This window comes from Athene cunicularia (genome assembly GCF_003259725.1).
Source record: "Athene cunicularia isolate RWA chromosome 4 unlocalized genomic scaffold, athCun1 chr4_part1, whole genome shotgun sequence".
Lineage (NCBI taxonomy): Eukaryota > Metazoa > Chordata > Aves > Strigiformes > Strigidae > Athene > Athene cunicularia.
Genome location: NW_020799098.1, coordinates 28,198,538 through 28,222,897, shown reverse-complemented (window position 1 = coordinate 28,222,897; position 24,360 = coordinate 28,198,538). Strand labels below are relative to the sequence as shown.

General features: G+C 36.6%; 1 protein-coding gene across 14 annotated transcripts in view; it reads left to right on the top strand.

Annotated features, from left to right (window-relative positions):
- FRYL (FRY like transcription coactivator) overlaps positions 1–24,360 on the top strand; it is a 168,898-nt gene that overhangs the window by 17,049 nt on the left and 127,489 nt on the right. For 11 of the 14 annotated variants that reach the window (XM_026846616.1, XM_026846617.1, XM_026846611.1 and 8 more), the window contains exon 1: positions 8,460–8,708. The exons of 2 other annotated variants lie outside the window; for them this stretch is intronic. In XM_026846616.1, coding sequence (XP_026702417.1) covers positions 8,531–8,708 — 178 coding nt within the window. In that variant the 5' untranslated portion in view covers positions 8,460–8,530. Of the gene's footprint in view, positions 1–8,459; positions 8,709–10,551; positions 10,618–24,360 lie in introns of those variants that run through there. One more of the 14 variants, XM_026846613.1, reaches the window with a different exon arrangement.

Sequence of the window (24,360 nt, the reverse complement as noted above, 5' to 3'; positions counted from 1 at the left end):
ATATTTTCTTTTTTCTCCCCTGCTTACTAGAAACATTTTTGGACTTCGTTTAGTACCCAACTTAGACGCCTTTCATCTCAAGTATATTGTAGCTTTCTGAATAGGAAAAGTAAATGAGATTTCATCCAACGTCTTGAACTGAAAGTTAGTATTTGCTTTACTGTGCTCAAAGCCCTGAAACCAAAACCTTGCCAAAGAAACCTAAATTACATCTGTTCTCTTTTCTTTCTAGAAATTATAAAAGTGCAATTTCCCTACCTCTTTTCCTTTTGCTTTAGAAATTACTATAGTCGCTTAAAATACTTTAGTTCTTCTATATGAATATCTCAGTATTGAAAGGATAGCTCTGTTTTCTGTTAAACATGAATGCCACTTTACAAATGTTAATATATGAAAGCTGCAATACTGGGGTTTCCATAGGCCCAGGTGGAGCTCCACTAGGAACTTCCTCTGCTGCATCTGGTGGTCTTGGTTGTTACTGATTTTCTTTTTTTTTTTTTTTTCCCCCCCTCCTCCTTAAGACAGAAGTCAATTGAATGTTGATTAAAAAAAAACCCTTGTTCAATGCAAAGAATATCCATAAACACTCTATGTTTATGTACTGATAAACCTTTACTCTCTTTTAGGGTTACAAAATTTACATAAAGTATTTTCTTTAAATTGATAGCCAGTATTCATCTGATGTATTATTATGGTGAATCATGTTCAGATCATGTAGTATCTGATAAGTAAATTAATTAAGTATTTTACTTTTCCACTGTCTTGAATTTCATGTAATCATTATATGTCCCTAATAGGTAAGGAAGGCATCTTGATCTGATCAGGAGTGAATTTGTTTTCCTTTAATACAGCTGCCAATCTTTCTGTAAGTGATAAATGTTGAAGACTTCAGCCCAGAGTGCCTAGTACAACTACATTTACTGTAAAAACAGATAGATTGGACTGTTTTGTATTTAAACCAGATTACATAGTTCTGGCAGCTGCATTTATTCTTTCTGGCTATGTTCAGATTATCAAGTGGAAATGTATTCAAGTTATTAAGTAAGAAGAAGGGGCAAAGACAACTATGTTTTGCAGAAGGATTGGAATGGTGTTGCTTTACACTGAAGGAAGTCTTTCATTTAGGATTTAAAGAGGAAAACTAGTACTATTTTAAAATTTGTTTAAATATTTCAACTAGAAAAATCTTGTAATGCTTTAGAGATTATTATTTCTGGTTTTGAGATAGATAAGAAGGGAGAAGTTTTAAAGCTATGTCCCAACATACTTGTGGGTAAACATACATGATACGAAACTTTTTTCTGATAATATTTTGTTAAGAAAGTAGATACATTAGTTTTAACTACTTATATCCTCTACCTAAGAGTAACCTTCTGAACTTCTGAAGTCTCACAGATAGCATCTCTGTCTAAGAAATAATTTATGTTCAGCAACTTGATTTAGCTACTCTTGTTGCTGAACAAAAATGTAACTTAAGGAAATGCAGTTCTTTATTTCTTCTATGATTAATTTTAGTATTAACCTTTGAATCTTGATCTCTGGTTGCACATCCTTCTTTGGCACTTTGGTTTTGGTATGAGAAAGAGGTCACACTTCAATTTTATATAGGAGGACTATATAATATGATATTTAAAAATACATTGCTCCTCACCTAATGTAAATCTCGTGATACAAGTATCTTTCACTACAGCACTATATTATGTATAGTGTTTTAGTAATGACATCTGTATAGCAGAGTATGTACGCCTAAACTAGTAGAGACTTGAGTATGTCTGTCCTTGCCTCAGTGAGTGAATCCACAAGTCCATTTGCTTTTTTTTACCTGGTTAAGTATTAATTTCTACTTTCTGTTTTGCAGCGTAGATAAACTTTTGGTGATCATGTTTCAAAAACTCTGTCCATTTTGCAAGGGAAAGAATGAAATGGCTTAGAGTGGGTGAATGCTGTGTAAACTAAGACAGAATCTATATTTAATCTAGATGTCCAGATGATTTTCAGTGGTATTGGAAACTAAGCTTGTACTGTGAACTCAGTAAGTTTGTTGTTTGTTTGTTTGGGTTTTTTTTCTAAACAATAGAAGCTATGAAGAGTCACAATGGATAATTATGGTTTCCACAGGTCAGTAACATTTGATACATACCTTTTGTATAAAATTTTAAGCAGTAAACTAAGATTAGGTCAGGTTGGTAAGGGAAGCAAGATAAGCTAGTGCTGTGTGCACTTCAGGGATTGGAATGAAGGTTATTTTGAACAATGAACTATAGATTCTTTCCTGGCCATTTGACCTTTATGCTTTGGCCATGATTTTAAAAGTTGGCCATTTGAACATGAGGAAGTTCTACAGATACAGTAATTTCACGTAGTGCTAGAGAAAATTCTAACAGAAACAGTGACTATGGCTGTGAAAATAGTTGTCAATCCAACAGCCAGAATGTTTAAGAAATGTATGTTGGATTACTTTTGTTCTTGAGTAATTCTGGAGATGTATGTGTGTGTTTGGCTTCTGGTTATCACTTACTGTCTATGTTCTGGCGTTTCTATAGGCAAACCTATGTTAATGGTTGGCAACTCCGTGGTTAGTATTTTCTGTTAAGCACTTAAAAAGCTTTCAGTAAGGGTTTTCATCTCTCAGTTCCTTAGAGAGCCAATTTCATAGCAGTGTTGCCGTTATTGGTATGACTTACTGGTAGCTATTTCACAGAACCTTTGTTTTTTAAATGTTGGATTTTTTTAATGTCCTTTTGCATAGAAGTATCAACATCATGCTTGTCACCATTCACTTCGATAACGGAAAAAATCTGGCCACTTCTGTTGTTACAGGGTTGTGTAATTACATGTTTTCTCGGTGTTCCTGCTTGCATGGGAAATGGGTATGATTCAGAATACATACTGCTGTGGAATTTACTTTGAAATGCAAGTTCTTATTTGAAGAAAGTCTTTTGGAAGAGAAAATTCATAGGTTTGGAAGGTCTTGTGTGATACGTCAGTACTTGGAACAAGCAAGAGGTTAGTGACAGGAAGCCCTGATTTGTATCCTGGCTGAGGATTTTAGAAGCTGTGGGATACACAATACCTTGATCTTCTGAGGAACTCCCTTATGAGTTCAGGAAAGCATTGTATTCTTGCATGCATCTTCAAGATAAGAACAATTATTATCTAACACATAAACAGTAAAAATTTCAGGGCTTTATTCTTAAATAGGATAATATTGCATTCAGTCAGTGAACATAACAGTTGTGTTTTATGTTCAGTTTCTGATGGATATATTTATCCAGGTATTTTATTTCTACTTATGTTTCACTTCTACTAATACTAAATAATTAAAGCCAAGCTCTTGAAAAAGAAACTCCAAAGCACTCGAAATCTCCAACCTTCCAAAGAAAAAGCCCCACCACATCTTGCTCAAAAAAACCTTCAGCTCCCCCATACAGAGCAAATACAGCGTGACTGAAAGGAAATCAAAACTTTATCAAAAGCTGACAGTTATTTGTTACTTTCCTTTAATTTCTCAAGAAACAGTAGGCTAGATATTCTTTGAGAAAAGTTTGGGGATGATCCCAACTATTTAATAGAGTGATAGGTTGGAAGGGACCTCAAGGATCATCTAGTCCAACCTTTCTTGGCAAAACCACAGTCTAATGGCCCATCACCCTGTTCAGCTGGATCTTAAAAGTGTCCAATGTTGGGGAATCCACCACTTCCTTGGGGAGATTTTTGCAGTTGCTGATTGTTCTCATTGTGAAAAATTTTCTTCTTGTGTCCAGTTAGAATATCCCTAGGTGTTACTTGTACCTGTTATCCCTCATCTTTTCCATGGGATTCCTTATAAAAAGTGAATCTCCATCTTCTTTGTAGCTGCCCTTTAAATACTTAAATATGGTGATAAGGTGACCCCTAAGCCTTGACTTCTTGATCTCTGCTGGTGATTTCCTTATTTATGCAACCCAGCATCTGGTTGGCTTTATTTACGTTTTGCAAGTATACATTAAAATATTTACATGTTTACATTAAAAAAAACAATAACATGAAACTAGAAAAATTAATTGGCTTAGGTTTAAAGTATTCTTAATGCAGAATAATAGCTGTAAGTTTACACAGATATAGAGATGATTTATTGCAAAACTTGTTTTGTCCCTGCTTATGCTGGTCCTTAGGTTTTTTGCTATGAAATTGCATTAATTGAACTGGACCAAGGAATCTATTAATGCTAAATAGCTTGGGAATTAACTATAAAGTATTATTTTAAATTATATGAAGGATACCCTCTTATCTTAAATATCTGCTAAAATTTTGAAAATTTCTGGTATACAAAGTTAATTCCTTTAAATATGTCAGTTGTTACAAGAGGTATGTCCAAAAGGTGAGATGACTCTACAATATGACAAAACTGTTTTCTCCCTGTGCATACATCTTTTTTTCTAGGTTATCTGTTGTCTGTCCAGTTTCTGTATTTAAAGAAAAAAAGATATATATGGGATTATGTTATTGTTCTAAATTGTTCTATAAAGTGCAGCATATACAGAGAAAGAAAGGGGGGTTGTCTTCCTTAGCCCTACAGTCTTTTGTGTGAAATTTTGACAATGTTCTGCTAATTGGCTAAGAAGTATAATGCATCTGTCCAGTACCTGGTACCTGTCATGAGTAATGTGGGTGTGTTAATTTATACTCACAGGCTAGACTGCAGGTTCAGTTTCTTGCTTTACTGTTTTATTCTTTCAGTGGTGTATCTCTGATTTTTCACTTTTTGGGGGAAGAGCAGATTGTTTTCATAGGAATAAAACAAATTCTTACAAATTAGGCTTCTATTCTGAGATTCAAAAAGGAAAAACTTCCTGTACTTGATTTTTCTTTTTCTTTCCTAAATACTTGGGTGCTGTCATAGTTGCTCCATTTCCTTAGCAGATTCACTCCCACTTGAAACAGTGATGTCAGGTTTAAATAAGCAGTTAGAGAAAATAGTAATGATGCTTATTTGGTACACACTAATGCATAGTTAAAACCCTTGACTTCAAGGAGTATTAAGATTTCTTGAAGATCTGCAAACTGAGATGGAGACCACTTTTCATAGCCTGGACCACTCACTTTTTCATAAGTGAAAACTTTCGTCCTTTCTATATTATTGGGTCTTTGCTGTTGAAACTGCTTTGGAGATACCTCCAATACCAGTGTCCCAGCAGGAGGGATAGTTTTACTTTTGAGTTTTTTTGTAGTGTTTTGTTGTACCAATATGGTCATGTTGCTGAGAAGCTGGTAGAAAGCAAGTGTTCTGTATGCCAACAGATGTGCCACGCTCTACCACCAAAGGGGAGTTCATATTTCAATGCCAGAAAGTTTGCAGTGCACGCTTCTACCATGCTAGCACAGGAATGCCTCCAGCTGCCTTCTCTGCCAATGTGGTTGTACCACTTGGCTGTTTTGCCAGCATGGTTATGGCTAAGTTTTGGAAAACATGGTACCACCATGTCAACAAAGCTACCCTGAACCCTTGACTGCTGCTGGTGTTGGAGGAGCCTGTGAAGCCGTGCACAGTTCCTGTCCTCTGTGTGGCAGGGTGGTCTGTGCCTCACTAACAAATTAGTCGAGGTCAAAACCAGTCCGCAGAGAAGGACTGCAGGGCCTCCTTTCAAAACCTTTTTATTCCCTTATTGGCATAGTAATCCTGTTGAGGCCAAAGGGCACCACTCTCCCTCCTGGTCTCTAAAAACCCCAGGACCTGTCTTGCCATCTCTACATGTTTGATATAAAGGAAGTCTTGTGTCCTCTCTGTGACAGCAGGTAGGACTGGGTAGGTTTGTTGTAGCAGGGTGGGATAGTTTTAAAATCATTCTGTGTTACAAAGCTGAAATTTGTAACACATGCTTGTTTGTGAAGAGACCCATCGAATAGTGCATGTTTATGGTAGGTTATAGGGCACCTAGACTCTTCTGAAATTGTATTTCCCATTATGATGTTTGTTCAAAGTTGTCTTTCACTAGTGTATTGCTAGTTAAAAAATTTCTCTAGATATCTGAACTCAGGGCACTTGCAAGTAGTTTTCTCTCACATGGATCTTTCTTCCATTCATCTTGTTTTTTCAGTGTTTCTCATTGTTAAGATGTTCCTGCATCAGCAGGTTCACCTGATTCAACAGACCTCCAGTGTAGCTGCTCTTCCTGTGCAACCCTGCCAAACAGCTTTGCTGTTTGTGTCCTGAAAGGCCTAATCCAAAAGGACAGTGCTCCAAGAAGTGCTTTTATCCTCTGATCACTCACTGGGTCTCTCAGTGTGGTACTTCTGTGTGTTTTATGATCTGCCTGTATTCCCTTCTGATGCAAAGTCCTGCTGATGTGGATTCCTGTTAGTGAGGGATGTGGAGCTCAGACGTTACCTTCTTGCTTTTTATATCACTAGCTGCAGAACTGTGGCAGGGGAAGCCTGATCGACCTCAGCGGGCACTTCAGTGCAAAACCAGAGTCATCCTTTCAGTGGAATACACACAGAAAGATATCAAAGGACTTACTGTAATACAAATAATAATTCTATATAAGCTTGAGTCTCACTTCTTAATTTTTTAAAAAAATTATTGAGAGGTTCCAGTATAAGAAAGTACTAAAATTTATCAAATAAGGCTTTTCGTAGCCTGTTTTGGTTTCTTTCCTTTAAAGGTTGAATGTAATAGTTTTAAGACTTCTCCTGTTTTCCCTGATAGATTATCTGTAAAGCTTGCTGAGCAATTCTATAGAAAATAATGCTATTAGGAATAAATGATTGCTTGAGTTTGTAATGACTCGTGATCTTTTATAATCACAAATTATCTTTGTGGTATCTTATTTGTTCTGAAAACACATAAAATGCTTTTCTGAAAATGTATTCTGTGTAACTTTTTTTGTGTTGGTGGAAAAAATACTAGGAATTAAATCATTATAGGGACAATATTGTGCTTGATCTCCCAAATCTTTCACTGCAGGACATAATATCTTAACAATGGGTCTTTTATGATAAAGTCAGAATTTTATATTAATTTACAGGGAAACAGGCATGTAGAATTGTGTATTAATTTACAAGGGAACTACAGACTATCTTGAATATTTGGGGGATTATAATGCAGATTTGAATACAAAAGATATCACATGTTTTCAGTCTATATAGGACTTGAAGAATGTCTTAGGTGGCAACTTTAATGAACTTGCACCAAATATTTCAAGTTGTAGCATTCTTAACTAGATTTAATACTTAGAAAGTGTGACAATAGGTTTGGTTAGTAGAGGACTGACATCTTAATCCAGCTGAGCAGCCCCTTGTGAGCACTGAATTACTGGAACTCTGAGTCCTGAAATAGGTTACTCTATGTAGCTTTCATAGATTTTTATTTTATTTTTTTATTTAAGAGCTAGACATGGTAGTGAATTTCAGATTAAATATCTTCTAAGGAATGTGCGGTAGTGTGGTATACTTCACTCTTAGGTTGGATAACTGTGTTGAATGCATTCAGAAATGTCTTGGACACTGAGCTGCTTTCATAAAAATAACAGAAGCATGTAGGCTGCCACTCGGATATTGAGTGAGTATTAGTGGATTTCCTCTAAGTGATGTGTACAGTCTTTGGTGGCAAGTGAGATGGGAATATTATATATTAGTGTGTCCATGGATCTCCAAGTCTAGTAAATAAAATAATATTTCAATCGTACAATGATACGTATTCCCAAATGTAGAAAGAAAGCATTAAGGACACTCTTCTAGGCTAATATATTTTTTTTTCCCCTACCCTGAGCTTTCTACTTCAGATGCAAGGTATCTTTCAGAATGATTGCTTCTTTAAGCTAAATATAGAACAGGGTTTAAACATCCTCCAAACAAAACCAAAGAATTTAGCTAAACCAGGCACATATGGAGAAGTAGCCCTAGGTATAAAGTGGACATTTGGAAAAATGAGACAGGTTATTTCTGTACTTGGCATTTTCTGGAAGGTGGTTTGAGTATTTTAAGTGATAAATACAGCATCAGAGTCTCTGCGAAACAGAACTTAATAAATGTTGTGTCTTCATAGCTAGTAGTTAAAACCATGTGAGTGCAAATGGTTTAAATTGTGGTGCTGTTAGTTAGACACTTTGTTTATAAAGCTGGTGTGTAGACTTTCTGAATGATAAGTGTTATCTTTCAAATGCAGATGAACACTCTCTGTGCACTCCATGAAAATTAAGAGCTGTTTAACTCTGTCAGATAGAAATTCAAAAATACACCATGAATTTTATTAGTGCTTAAAATTGTTACAGTGCTATGGTGTCTTCTACGAGGGCAGAGTTTAGTGTGCATTGGTTAATATACAGGCTTGCTGTTTGGTTTTCTTATCAGTCCGTACAGTTAGATGTCTTTAAAATCTGCCTTGGAGCAGCTGGCAGCTGACGTGCTGGTTTTGGCACCACCCAGATTCAACATGACATCACTAGAAGTCTACCTCTGCTCAAGGAAGTTGATGTGGGAGCCACGCTCCATAACACGTAGCTGAACTGCTGAATTTAGTACATGCTGAGAACACAGAGGGCATGTAAAAATGGAATTCCTGAAAAAAATTGTTCCCACTGTCGTTTCTGGAGATGTAGTTCTGGATGTTGGGAGTACTTCCCGTGAAAGCTCCCCAAGGCTACTGAAGATGAGACGTGTCAGGCTGTTTTCATTAGGACAGACGATAGATGAAGATGAGGAAACACATGTTTTACATCCTGATTACAGTATGTATCCATGTCATCAACCTGGTAAAAACTGATTACTATTCTTTTTCTTCAGATCATGATTATTTTGCTAAATTGACAAAGTTGATTATAAAAGACTTCATCAGAGTTGCTATGATAATGGTGTTTTTAGTTTTAGAACTACCTTATCACTGACATAATCCCGTGTTAGTCGCCTATTTGAAAGCAATTTTACAGGATTTCTAATGTGTTCTTTGTCTTTGCATGCCAGTGTGACTTATTTATCCCTTTTTGGGATAAGTATCCCTATTTAAGTTTTTAAATTCTAATGTCACTATGATTAGGCATTAAGAGTTGTCTAGACAGATGTGTGCTGCACAGAGCTTTTGACTGCAGTGCAGGATTCAAGTTCTGTGTCATCTTTTCTCTCAGTTTTTCAAATCCCCGGAGTTTTCAAAGGCTTTCTTTTTCATTTCAAAAATGTTTATTCTTTTTAATGTTTTGAAGATTGTAGGGTTTTTTTTAATAGACATAATATGTAAATTAAAGAAGTCAAGTAGAACTATGGACACTGTGTAGAGAATTTCAAACTTAAGAACATGGGTAAGCTTGCTTGTATGAAGATTTTTTCTACCTGTTAGTGTCTAAATATTACATTATATTGTACTAATAAAAAGAAGTATATTGAGTTAATGTTCCTTTTTCAGCTGGGTGTGTTACTCAAGCTGGGTTGCAACAGAAAATCCAGTTTGTTTTTTTTTTTTTTCCTTTTTGCCTTCAGCTAAAATAGCAAGGTCTTGAGCCTTTTGGATCCTGATGGCTATCAGATGCACAGTTTTTACCCTTTGCTATGTGGTGGCTATTTTTGAAATTAGTGTGGCCTTGAAATTTTTTTTCCCTTGTGTCTAACTGCAAAGATAAGAGATGGTGTCATCTATCCTACTGGGTGGTGAATTTACAACCTTAACTGCAGAGTGAAGTTGGTGGTGGTGGGAGAAAGAGGTTTCCTTGGAAAGACTTTTCTTAGCCTTTCGGGTTGTAATATAAACCACTCTTTTTAAATGTGTCAGATTTTTTTCCCCAGCTGCCATTACTCAGGGACAGTTCTGTTTTATTAAATGAGTTGTTCCTGTGCTTAACAAATAAGAGCAAGTTAATGTTGTAATGGTATGGACTATTGAAGACTTGTTAGAGAATAAGGTCTGTTAAGGCTTATTGCCTATATGCTTGAAAACTCTGATCAGAAGCTCATGGCGTCTGAAAGGGTGATGTTCTTTTAGCCAGGTTCATGTCCTCATTTAATTTTGAATGCTGTAAAGCCCTGAAATTTATAGTTGGATATCACTGTGATGTGCACAGCTTGAATATATCCGTAGGCTTATCTCATCAGTTCTGCTTTTATGCTATATTATGATTTCTTTATACCTCTCACTTTTAAATAATATTTTATTTTAAATGTTATAATTTCAGAATAGGATTGTCTTCGTGCCAGGTTAAAAGAAAATGCTATAGGCTGAAGTTTGTAGACAAATGGATGCCTTCATCCAAACTCATTCAGTGTTTTGTTGATAGTTATCCTTTATTTGCTTGAACTATCAAGCAAACGTAGAACATGCCAGTCCTACTGTTGAAGATGAATTTTCCTTTCTTGCTCACTAAATATTTGATAAATGTTGATTATTAGCAGTGATATTTGTGGAAATCAGGCGTGCCTGACTAATATCGCTTAATAGTGTGACGTCATCATTTGCGAAATGCAGACTTAGAGAGTCTGTTCTGGGATCATGCTTTTACAATAGCAGATAGTAGCTGAATCCTCTTTAAATTATCTTCTTATTTCTATTTTTGTATCTTGGTAATGGAATGAACTGCTCTGCTGGAATAGAGCAAAAGAACGACTGTGTTTACCAGTTGGGTATGCTGCAGAAGGCAAGTGCCAACAAAACAGGTAATAAAACAATAAAATGATTTTTTTTTTAATTGTAAACATTTACTTGCTCGATGTCAGCAGATGTGGTGTTAATGCACCACCAAATTTAATATAATGAAGCTGTTCAAGAACTCAATAGGTTTTTTTAAAGCTAAGGTGGTTTGTCCTTGTAGGTATGTATATTTGAATTTGAAAGTGGGGTGTCTTTTTTTTTTTTTTTTTTTTTCCTTTTCCTTTCTGTTTGTTATTGCTGCTGTCTGGAACATTTTGTATTAATGAGAATTTAGGTGAAACACTGAGTCTGACAACTCTTTTAGAGTATGAAAGTATTTTAGAAAATCTTCCAAACAAACAAAAAATATCCCTATTCCTGGCATCCAAAGCATAAAAGTATTATTTTGATAATACCACTTATTTGGGTTTGCATATATCTGACCTAAATATTTTGTGTGGAATTCAAGTGATGAATTTTTTTTTAGGATTAAAACACCAGTATCACCTTTCAAAATGTTAACTCAATTACTATGTACTTTGTTTTACATGTGAAAATAAGGTCTTAGAAATATATGGTCTGTGACACAGCTTTTAAAATATGTAGCTTCTGTCAGAATGGTTTCAAGTGTATTTTAGAAGTATTTCATAACTGTCTTTTCATATTTATAAGATGTTAAAACTCTGGGGAAAAAAAACCCCAACCACATCTCATATGATTTGTATGCATCACAGCATCTAATAGATGCTAGTAGAAGAATAGGCAGTTCTTTTAAATTTGCTGTAGCATTTAAGAGTTGACATGTTCTGTTTTAAAACTGCTGTCTCAGAAAAGCTAGTCCAAGTCAAACACAGAAAGATGGGCTTGGAGGAAGCATTTTTGTGTACCAAAAAACACATACAAATGTGTACACATACTGCCACATCTATAAACTATTTCGTATTCTTTTTGCTGTTTGTAGTGTTGGAGAATGGGAATGCCATGAGTGCTCTGTGCAAACTGACAAGTGGCAGCCGTATCAGTGGTGTGTGAAATGTGCTTTCTGTTGCATTTCTGTGATTTGGTTGCATTGTAAGGCAGGGTAGCTCATACTGTGGAACAATTTTAATGGCCAATCGCCTAGGTTAAATCTACAGTAACTGCACAAGAGATGTTAAATTTATCTGTGATGTGAATATTATTCATTGCTTACAGTGTCCATGTTATTTCTGTGTATGGAAAATGTCTCCTTTTGTAAACCTGCTTCTATTCAAGTGACTATGCTAGGGGAGCAGAAATAAGCCAACAGAATTGTGTTCTTTGGTGGTAAAAAAAAAAAAAAACAAACAAAAAAAACCAGCTGTAATTGCCTCGGGGTGCTAACTGCAGGGGCTGGATAGGCATAAACTGCCAATGAGCACAACGTCCCTGTAACACCAGTAAGTCTGCAGGACATACTGAACTCCGTGTTGCATCTCTGATCAGCCTTGTACAGCAGAGGATGACCAGGAGGTCTGCATCTATCTGGAATAAAATTCAGTTTCTGAACCCGAGTTCTGATCTTTAGTTAAGAGAACACTGGAGTGATTAGTGGGCAACTAAGTACCATGGCTTCCCCCTCAGCCCAGTCTCTGTTTGCCTCTTGCTTACATCCAGAGACTGGTCCGTAATACTATTTGGGATCCAGAATGCTAATTATGTAAAAATCTCAAACCCTTTCTCCTGTTTTCTTATCATAGCAGATAGTATTGTTTTGCTTGAGTAACGCCTCAGGAAATTGTTCTGTGTATGTTTTCCATAAGAAGTAATAAGGAACCTTTCCTAAGGGCTTCTGGAACCTGCTATTGAAGCTCTTTGCAACAGAAGGTAGAGAAAGGGGATTTCTTACAGATTTTTGAGTGCGGATTTACAAGCAGATCAGTCTGATCAAACAGTTTCCTGTCAGTGAAAAGGGCAATCTCACTCCCAGCTGTACAGCCTTTCCCCATCTTCTGTTGAGTGCTGGTACTGCCTTTCTTTGAGCTGATTCATTTCACAAATCTAGCAGAACATATTCTAATACTTTTGTGGCAGTATTTTTGAGATGAATTGGTGAGGGGAAACAACTCACTGAGAGGGCCTTTCTGGTCAGTAGTGGGGGCAGCCTTAGATGTTTTACCATTACCAAAAGTAGCAGTCACCTTCTGGATACCCTCTGTTTTAAATATATTGATTTGTGGAAAACAAACTCTTTAATATTTTAGATAAGTGGAAACACAAGCATCTCTCCAGAGTTTTATTTTAAGTGGAGTGATGATTCATTTTGTTATTACTGCTTATAAGCAGATATGACCATTGGGTAAATGTTTTTTTTAAGTAAGGCATTTGCTTAAGATGGAGTCAATAATGTCCGGCAAGTCTTTTTAAAATTAAGCCCAAGTGCAAGGGGAATATGCCTCTGACTTTTTTTCATTTTACCATTAATAGGAAGATTGACTGTAGTTATATTAAAAAAAAAAAAAAAAAAATGCTATGACTTAGTATTAGGAGATCATGAATATTAATTATGGCCCTATTTTTCTGATATCTGATTTTGGTTTTTTTAATTGTATACTTGGCTATATGCCTGATGCTTTTACTGTAGTCTCAGGGTTTCATCTGAAGAATAAGCATGCAGGACTTTACAATGAATATGCTTTTTTTCTACAGTGTTTGTGGTTTGGGTGTTTTTATTTGAGTTTGCCAAAACTTACCTTTACCTCATCCCAAAGAGTGTCAAAGTAAGTTAAGGCTTCTTTCAAAGGTGGGCAATCAGTACAACTGAAAGATAGATCTAGAAGGGCCTTTTCTTCATACTTAACAGCTACTCATATGGTTTTCATGAGGCAATAATTTATTTGTAAGCTCTATTCGCCCTATCTCAGAGGGAAACAATTTTTTTTAATGCCATGGTTCACTTAATAAATTATCAGTGCATCATATTTGCCAGGGGTATTTTTATGCATCTTCTGGACTTTAAGCACCTAAAAGGTTTTCTGAAGCTTAAATATGTTAGTATAAGGTTTCATGACAGCTGAACCATTGTAATGGCTCAGTGCTGTGGAAAGGAAGTTGTACCCTGCCACCTGTGTTGTTGTCTTGTATATTCATTTGTGGTGGTCCTGGTGCATGTCTCCTGATGCCAATGGATAGGCAGCAAACTGGAACACTGTGAGAAAAAATCAACAGCAAATTTAGGAAGTGAATGTCGGTAAACCTGGTGTTATGGCTTTTTTCTGTTCTTTTTGTCTTTCTGTCCTGCAGATCGTAAGCTGAAAAGACAAAATTAACGAGAACTCCAGTTTATTAAGGGAAAAAAAAGTAGAGGTGAAATTGGACAATATTTAAACTACAAATATTCTTTAAAACATTATCTTTAGGCTAATTCTTTGAGATAATGTATTTAAGATTTAGTGGGAGTATTCTAAATAAAGCAAATATCTCTTTACATTTTCAATCCTCAATTACTTTCAGATAGTTGGGGGAGGGGCAAAGTAAAGCTTTGGAGTTGAAGGAGAGGATGAGAGGGGTGATAGTATGGGGAGAATGAGAGAAAAATCTAACACTGCTAGAAAAACAAGCAAGTTTTCAGAAGACTCTGCAATAGCCGATTTAGGGGAGCTGTGAAGTGCTGAAGAGTCAACAAGATGTGGAGAAACTCATTGCAAATATAATTATATATGCTACTGTAAAACCATTCTCTCTAAGATATACTGGTAATACAAAGACATAAAAGTATTCTTTTAAAAATTCTTTGTGTCTAAATTGTCTACAGGTCTTGAAAGCAATGTTTTGAGAGGGAGAGAAGTGTTTAGCATATTGTTCTTTTTTGATTCACACTGCAAAAGTCTTGCATGTAGAACAGACTTTAAAACATACCTGTGATGCTTCTATCTGTTTTCTGTAATGTCTATTTGCAATCCGAGGTAGAGTCTGTAAGAGGCTTGACAGTGTATAAAATTAAAATATCAGCTTATTTTCAAAGAGCTATTTTCCTTTAGGTAAAAATCTGTTAACATTTAAAACACATTAAAATCAATCACTGGGCTGAAATATCCAAAATAGCACCCCCCCTAATGCTCAAGAAAGTATTTGTAAGGTCGATATAGTATTTACCAGCAGAATTAAATCAGCAATTGCATATGAAGTTGCCATGCTAGTGACATCAGCAATTCAGATTTAAGTTACAGAAAGATTATAATTCAAATGTTTTGTTAAATCTTTCTTTATTTTTCAGGTGAAAAGGAAAAAGTCTGTGTCTCAAATGCAGACGTTTAAGGGTGATCTATATGGTCTTAATTTTATGTAGGAGTGGGTTTTCTGTTTCTAATGAAAATGTGATTTGTAAATGGAAGAGAGATATGACATGACATTTTTCAGTAGTTCATGATACTTTTGATGGCTGCTGGCAGTTTGTTGGCTGCATTTGTTAGCTGTTTTATGTTTTGACTTGTAGACCTCCATGTTTCTAGTTTCTTTTAAACTCTTTTATAAAAGAATAATTCTTACTCTGTGAGTGCTAACTTTATATGTGCTCCTTCTAAAAAGTATTATGTGGATCCAAACCGAGGGAAAATAATTTCAACTATGTCATCTTCATCAAGGGCTACTCTGGAAAGCCTTTTCATTTCAGTAAATGGCATTCTTTGTGTCTAACTTAGCACTGAATAGCCTTTAGTTGGCCTTCAAGTAAGGAAACCCCAGAAGTGCCACCTTCAGGTGGGAATGTTTTCTCAATTAGCAAGTGCTGTTGAAGAATACCTGTGATTTGGGAAGTAGTGTTCATGGCATTGGCTGTTTTGCCCAACACACATCTTCATGCTCTCCAGCCAAGTTCTGAAAGATCCCTGCAAGCAGAGACCCTCCCAGACAAGAGGGTTCTCAGCTTGTGCTTGAAGGTTTTTGGTGTTAATATTTATTTATAAATGAAAGATTTTTGTTATGAGAAATTAAATTGTTTTGAAAAAATTAAATTGATTTGAAGAGGTAAGTGAAACTTGCAGAAAGCATCATCGTTTTTGTAATGGTACCTTCTAAAGGAACTATTTCTTGTCTGCAGCAGTTTTTCATGAGGCGCTCTGGATGTTCAGGACTTGGTGTTGTCTCACTTCATAAGCTGTACAATACCCCTTATATAGAGATATTACATATATAATAATTCGTTTGCTCGTTAGTACCAGTCAGGTCTGTAGTGACAAGCATCTGTGTTGGACCCTGATTGCTTGGGAGACTTTCATTGCTCATTGATAAGACCAATATGGCAATATGAGAGTTAGATACTTTAGCATCAGGATGCTGTTGCATAGTTGTATTGGACACTGACCCAAACTGTCTGGTGTTTTTTGGCATCTTTTAAGATGCACTGGGGTGAGCCTTGTCTCAGTTACTACTTTATGAAGATGACTGGCTGAAGGAAGAATGTTTTTAATTTTGAAATATTTTCTAACTTGAAAGCAGGAAAAACAGGAAGTAAAACACATAAAAGCAGCTCATAAGTTGTATAAAAATACTGGATTTCTCCACTATGTTGTTTTCTGTTGGCTAGAATTAAATTTTGGGGTGCTTTTTTTATTTATTCTTTGGTTGGGGTTTCCATAAACTCTTATTTCATGGAAGGAGCCGTGTAGAACTGTGTAGTTCAATTTGCCCAGAGATTGATGAAATTATACCATATACATTTGTAGGTAAATTATATGTTTGTTAACATGTTTATGTTAACTCCTGACAGAAATTAACAGTATGCTAGTGCGCTATTAAGAAATAACATGACTGACAAATAGAGAGCAGCCAGTTCCATGAACAGAAGAAGCCTAACCATATTCTCCCGTTCGCCTGAACCATGTTTCTACCACCCGATTTCAGTTCCTCATTTCTCTTTAACTAGTAGGGATTGCAGTGGAGGGATACTGTTGCTTCCATTTGATCTGCTCTGCCAGATGCAGGTGCGCAGATGGAGAGCTGTGTGGAGCAATGCAGGTGAAGTGATGAGCTCCGTAGCTGCTGGTGGTGGTCTCTCCCATCACTGGCAGAGCTGCATCTGCTAGCTGACATACTTTGTAGTCCACCAGCTGAGGCACTTTGGGGAACCATGTGCTGTGGAATATTTGCAGAGCTTCCAGACAAATGTGGCCATGTTGTAGGGTTTTAGTGTGTGTGTTTGTGTGTTTAGTGTGTTTGGTATCTAACTGTTGCATTTATCTGCCTTTGGGTTTGTTACTTCTCACTTTCTCCCTTCCTTATTTTTTGTATTTCTTTTTTCACTTTTCTTCAATGTAACAGCACACTTGCTAAGAATAAAGGTTCAGAAATGACACTCACATGAATGCTGTTAATTCTGACTTGCAAATCAATGTATGTGTATTAATTACCTTTTTTTAATCATAAAAGCTTTTCTGTTTTACACTTCTGCTTCAGGTTCCTACAAGAATATCTGTTGTTGCTGTAGCATTAAAAGCACTTAATTGTTTAAATCTTGGTAACTAAAGCATAAAAAAAAAAGGCACTGTAAACATTTTCTGGCTTTGGGTGAAGAAATATACCAATTTATTTCAACTATAAAGAATGCTATGTTAATGTGTTTTATTTTTTATGATATTGGGTGGTAGAGCTCCTCATGGTCCTGCCCTGTGTAACTGAAACATCTGGAATGGCAATTTCAGGAGTTGAAATCTGAAGAGAAAATTGCATGTCCACATCTTGCCCCTACTCGTTTTTCTTCTGCCCATAACTATAGCTTTCAAAGTCCTTATACTGTGTGTGCAGAGTTTGTAACACAGCTACTTACATAGGGATAGGGATTTAAGCCGCGATGGAGTAAGTGGTTGGGCTTGCGCTTGCAAGGTTTAGCAGAGACACCTGAAGTAGTTTCCACTTGTAGCTGTTTGGTCCACTGTCCCTCTTCCTACTTAGCACTCTGTGGCAGAGCTGGCTGAAGCAAATGTCCATCTGCATTATGGGGGGCTGTAAAGTGCTTTAACATGTAAACAGAAGTGGGCTGCAGGCTGCCAACAGCAGTGGCTCAGGAACAAATGTTCAGTGTCACTTATAGCAGAGGGGGAAAGGCAGAAATTTATCTCCTGGTGCAGGGCAAGGCAAACACATGAGTACTTTCAGCTGCTGTGTGGTGGGAGTCTCTATCCAAGAACATTTATACCCAAGTGTTATTGCACTTGCGAGGCTTAACAGACTTGAGATGTCTGTGCTGAGTTTATCCCTATAGGTAATTTTTTTTTTAAAGTTTTCCTGGATGAGTCCTAAACTCTTGGTGTTTTTCAGTGCTTTCTGTAGTGATAGAGTAGCTAATCCTCACATAATGCATATATGATGTTTCCTGTAAAAGTGGCGCAGACATCCAGCAGCTTGGGAGGAGTAACAAAAATAGAAACAAGTGATTCGTAGCAGTTGTCTTAAGGCCTTGTAGGGTAATAGAGTTAAGCCTTTCCCTACTCTAGCCGTTTAAATGCCCAGAAACTAATCAGGGATTTTGCATGTAGCTCTGTTTCCAGGTTCCATTTAAAAGGTTGGTGTAAACTGCAGTGCTGGTTCCTTGAAACTCCTATGTTGGTACCTTAATGCCGAAGCACAATAAGGAGGTTGACACAGTACAGAATTGTGCAGATCAGATCTTAAGGCAGTTATTTCAGGTTGTCTGACACGGAACTCTACTAATCGGGTTTTATACCTTCAAGGTTTATTTACAGTCATGGAAGGGTGAAATTGAGCACCTGAGAGGGAGTAAATCGCTGCGTTCTCTAGAACTGTAACTACAGGGATGCCTGTGAAAATCAAGAAAGTTGTATTTGTCACCCTCATGAGATAACAGCAGCTTTGGTTCATGAATTGCTTTACCTGTCTCATTTCCTTTTGGAGAGAGGTTGGTTAAATGTCATCTCAGAACTGCCTGTTGAGATGTTTGAAGTGTTTCACCTTTATATTACTGATAAGTTTCCTTGTAATCTTACGATATTTGCTGATCAGGAAGGGCCAGATTGAAATCTGTTTAGTCTAAATCCTTATGAAGTTAGTAAGGTTTTTGTTAAACTACTTTGAAAGCTGTGAGATTTTTCTGGATTTAATTATTCTTTCTCTGAATTTTCAAGGGGGAGGTTGGCTTTTTTTTTTGAGGTAGAATTACAGTTCAATTAAGATAATGTTAACTTACTGAAAAGTTTAATATTAACAGTGTATCCTCTTTGATCTTACTGAAAGACTATGTTCTGCAATAAGGCTGTGTATCTTCAGTGTCCTTCCAGACAGTCTTTTCAGAACTAGTTTGAAGACTCAGTTATAGTTTACTCTAAATGGGAAATACTATTCATACTACTTTGCCTGAATGCATTTTCTGTTAGACTGTATCATCCTCAAGATGTATGTAGTAGGACTGAGAACCTCAAAGAAACTTGTGGAAACCACAATAACTGAATTTTTTTTACATAACATAATAATGCCTTTAGCTGTGGTTTTTAAACGGAATATTTGTGCTGAAATGATTAATCAAAATTATTTTGTAGAGGGATAAGTAGACAAATCATATTCTGTTATCTTGGCCATCCCAGTACAAAAGAGCAAGAACTGCACTTTGGGGTGGGGGGAGGAAGTATTTCTTTCTCTAGATATATATATATATGACTGTACTAAAACTACTGTAGAACTGGGGAATAACACTTCAAATGGGGGGAAAAAAAAAAATCTGTAATGTTCCCTGTGGACATAGATGAGTGACATATGAATAGTTATTTGTCATTTAAAAGCAAACTTTAAAAAGTTAAATATTGCTCTTTTAAGATAACTTACTCAGCAATATCTGCAGTCATTAAAATCCTGTACTTTTTCCACCTGTAGAGGTGAAGCTGAAACAACATTGTGTGAACCATATTAATTTTTGTCTTGCGTCTTGGTCTTTGCCACAGGCAAGTTATAGAAACAGCAGTTGTTATGCACTGCACTTATTTTATGTACATTGTTCAGAACAGTTGCCAGTGGTGTTTCTGGGCAGCTGCAAGAAAATGCTATGATGCTACTTAATTGAAGAACTGTACAGACAACATATATATATATATATATATACACACACACACACGTGTAGTAAATGTATTGATCCTAGTAAATATAGTGATCCTTTTAGAGGTGTTTTTATTAAATTCCAAATTCTACAAATAAAGAAAAGGAGACTTCTGTTACCCGTACTATCTACAGCATGATAATGTCTGGTCTGTTATATTGCTTGAGTCCTGTAACTACTTAACAGCACCCAGGGCAAATCTTCCATGTTGTGTGACTGTACATGTACTGAATATGACATCTACAAGGTATTTGTTGTTGAAGTGCTGAATTGATTTGACTTGTATAGGTCAAGCATGCTATGGAAGAACAATACCATGAAGGCATGGTCTAATACTTTGCAGAGCAGCTGGGCTTACTATGTGTAAATTTCATAATGTATAGGTCTGTTTGCAGCCTGAAGTCTGCAGACTTAAGTTGCTGAAGTGGCTCAAGCAATTTGTATCTAGCCATCCTCTTCACTAAAAGGCTTTCATATCTGAGCAGAAAGCATGGTGTGGACTGGACACTTGCATTAATCATTTTAGTGGAGTGCAAATAGCTTGCATTTGCTGAATGAACACTTATGCTTTACTACACATACAGTCCTATTCTTGTCATGTTCTTTTAAGAGGTTAGTGATACCAATGTGTTCATTCACACATACTCCACCTTCACTCTTGAGAAAGTATCAAAACCATACTTTACAGTAGTCTGCTCTCTTTAATAGTGACATTTATAACTGGTCCAGAATAAAAAAAATACACAAATATTGGGATCAGTATATAAGCTAATTATTGATCAGAATTCTGTAATGTCCAGCCTACTAATAGAAGTATGCACAAATTCTCAGTTTGAGAGTTTCTTTTTTGCATTATTTTTCTTATGTAAACCAGCTTCAGATCAAAGCTATTGGCTTATAGTTAAATGCAAGTGCTTTCTTTTCTATCTTCCCTCTAGGTAGTAAAATAATAATCTTATGGAAGACCTCTCATAAGTACTCAAAACTGATAGGTATTTTTAGGCTCTTTTACAGTGGACATACTTGTTGCTCTCGATTTTAAACACAGTGTACTTTCTGCAAGTCTTTCATTTTCCTCTCAGAAAATGAGGAACTAGAAAAGAATTCATGCTGTAAATGACATTTCTTACACAGTTTCAGGAATACATGACAATGATTTCTTGGAACTCTACACAGTGAGTTTTAGTGGGCTCAGTGAATTAGCATTGTCTATATGCTTGGCAAGTTTCAGAGTAATCAATGGTTTTTCTTTCCTGGTTCTACTGTTCTTATTTTGATTAAAAATAAAACAAGAGGTTACATTTTAAACTTCATGGTTTATGCTGAAATCTTCTGTTTATTTTAGTGTCTTGTAGGTTATTTCATGAACTCAATTCAAAGACAAAGCAAAACCCAAATAGTCCAAAATTGCAGTAGTTGTCATCTATATATCTTTGATTTTCAGAATCATCTAGGTTGGAAAAGACCTTGAAGATTGCCTAGTCCAACCATTAACCTAACACTGACAGTTCCCAACTACACCATATCCCTCAGCGCTATGTCAACCCGACTCTTAAACCCCTCCAGGGATGGGGACTCCACCACCTCCCTGGGCAGCCCATCCCAACCCCTAACAACCCATTCTGTAAAGAAATGCTTCCTAATGTCTAGTCTAAACCTTCCCTGGTGCAACTTGAGGCCATTCCCTCTTGTCCTGTCACTTATTACTTGATTAAAGAGACTCATCCCCAGCTCTCTGCACCCTCCTTTCAGGTAGCTGTAGAGGGTGATGAGGTCTCCCCTCAGCCTCCTCTTCTCCAGACTAAACACCCCCAGTTCCCTCAGCCACTCCTCATACGACATGTGCTTCAGACCCTTCTTCGTTGCCCTTCTTTGGACGTGCTTGAGTAATTATTACAAAAGTATGTAAATTGGGTTGTGAGGAAGAAGAAATGTTAGAGGGCTTGTGAACAGATGCTTATATGATAATGGTAATATACTGACAGATCCATTATCCCTCTTATTAAATGGACTTGTACTGGTGTTTGTTTTCTCTCTTTTTTGGGGGGGACAGTAAAAGTATTTGGTGTATGTCATTCTTAAATCTTGTAAATTAATGATGTCTGTTGAATCAAACTTCTTATGTCTGTGCATATATGTGTGAAAACATACATATTGTATTCGTGTACTATTAAATGAGGATTTTTCTTTTCAAAAATTTTTTGTTCCTAATATTAAATATTGCTAGTCTTCAATATTTCTACTGAAATCTTTGGAATGAAAGGCTTAGACTCTTGGTATATACAGTTCTCAAAATATTCTTAACATCCTAGGAGTTCTTAACGGGCTAATATTTTCTACTGAGCTAACTGCATTTAAAATTAATTGCCAGTATCCTTGTGGAAGCCCTATTGACAGCAATCGGTAGTTGATATTATGAATAAATAATAGTGCAACAAAATCTCAGATGCCATGGCGGAAAGCCATGTAACTTGCTTAGACAAACACATCAATATCATAAATAAATGCAAATTTAAAAAAATATTTCCTAACAGTCCTCAACTTTTGAAATACTGCTTTACAGAAATACTGGCAGCTCTTCTGTTTTTTGAAAGTCATCTTAACAGAACTCTGGAAGGTGGAACACTGAGATTAGTATTTCTGTGGGGTTGTTTTAGTATATCTCCTGGGGTTTCCAGGATGATCATTTTTTAGTAAATTTTTGGTGCAAATAACTTTAAGAATAAGGGGGGGGGGGGCACACAACTACAAAGAACCCAAAGTGTATTTTAAGAAGTCATTATTTTTGAGGTGCTGGGAGAGTTGGCTCATGATTTTGGAATGCATGCTGTTAACAAGGATTCCTTTGAAGAACTGTCTGTAGCCCAGTGTTAAAGGCAGTCAGAGACCAACCATAATTAATACAGTCTTTCAAATTAGTGGTGAAATTCATCAGCCAGTTCCAAAATCTGACCTTTATATTCTCATAACAAAATACAGCCTCTGTTATATCTTATTTTAGTACGAGAAAAAAGGAATGCTTGAAATATAACTTTGAATGTATTCATAAAAAGTGATGAAAAAGGAATATGGGGTAATTGGAGGTACTACCCAGGCAGTATTACCTGAAACAGACTTATGAAAGAAAGTTTGATGCAGTGTCCCAAAGAATTTCTCTGTGTGGATGCACGCTCTGTACCCTATCTGGGAAGAAACATAAAGGACTATCCAGATATAGGTAGCGATTTCATATCTTATTATAAAAAATATTTTTTGCATGGGGATATGTGAAAACTGAGTGATCACACCAGTGTCTCTTAATAAAACTATTCATCTCCCGAATGGATGTCAGTCAGCAGCTGTCTTGATGGTTAAAAGGACTGGTAGAGTGGCACACTTCTGTTCTTTCTCCAGTGTCTGTGTGTTAGACCTGTTGTTCAGAACCGCTTGGCTGGTCATCAGCTGATCTGTTACTTCCCTGGTAATGGCAGTTATTTTGTCTTTGTGGGAGGGGTGTGTGTATAGATTTAAAAAACAAAACAAACCCCCCCAAATCAAAACCACAAAAACCAAACCTTAAATGTACTTGATGTGTACACCATTCTTAAGTTTTTTCAACAACTTCAAATAAGTAGTTTATCTGAGGGGTGCAGGCATGATTCCCTTGTAGCTGGCTTACTCCTAGTACAGGAGTGGGGACAGTTCTGAGACTATGTGGGTTTTTTAAAAATTAAAGCATATCTTGTTAGTTAGTGTACTTTTGACCCCTATGATTTTTGAGTTCATCTGTATGGTGTGGGTCAAGTTATAGTTTAAATAGACCTAATTAAATTTCTGTTAGCAGCTGTTGTTACCATAATCTCAGTACTCGGTTCTCATTTTCTGTATTTCATCCAAGAGTAATGGTATATGTATAGTTTGGTGGCAGTTGTGGAAACAAGCATGATTTTCTCTAGATCATTTCTTCCTGTCAGTACACTGAAATATTTCTGAAATTTTTGACTACTTTTAGATTTGTCCATTAAAATCTTAAAGACATTTTCAGATGTCTTTTTGACCTGTATAAAAATAACACCTCAAGCTTGACAGAGGGCCACCACCTTTTGGTTGTGTACCTGATAGCAGGGGCAGAGTGAAGGAGTTTTATCTTAAACTGCTTTACCCTGTGCTGAAATGGGCAAAGGTGAGGTGTACTGCTTTATCCCAAAGGGATGGTGGTAAATCCTCAGCCCTATCTAAAGGTGGTGTTGAATTGTATCCCTAGGGATTCAGAAACTTCACACCAAGATACTTTCTGTCCCTGCCTTTGAGCTGATACTGGACAGAGTAAACCATCGGAAATGTGAAAATTAAGTCCTTTAAAAGATACTAAGGCAAAAACTGAAACCTCTACCAGCTCTAGGTGTCAGTGCTAAATTGCCCATAGTTCTCCTGCAGGCACCCACCCTGACCTTCCTCCCCGATACTGTGCGCCTGTTTTCCACGTTTAGGATTATTTTTCCTTTTATTTTGCTGGCTTTTTAGCGTAGAAGGTGTGTGGTGCTTTTGGCGCTGTGCACAGTAATGCCGGGCAGTTTTATTTAATTCGCTACACCTTTAACGGATGGGTTGCAAAGTGTACTTAAAAACTCCGTGAACTGCAGGCGGCCTTTTCGTAGTCCTTTTTTGGCTTTCAGTGTAAATACTGGGCTGCCGAGGGGCGGGTGGGTCGGCGCGTGTGCCCGGGAAGGGT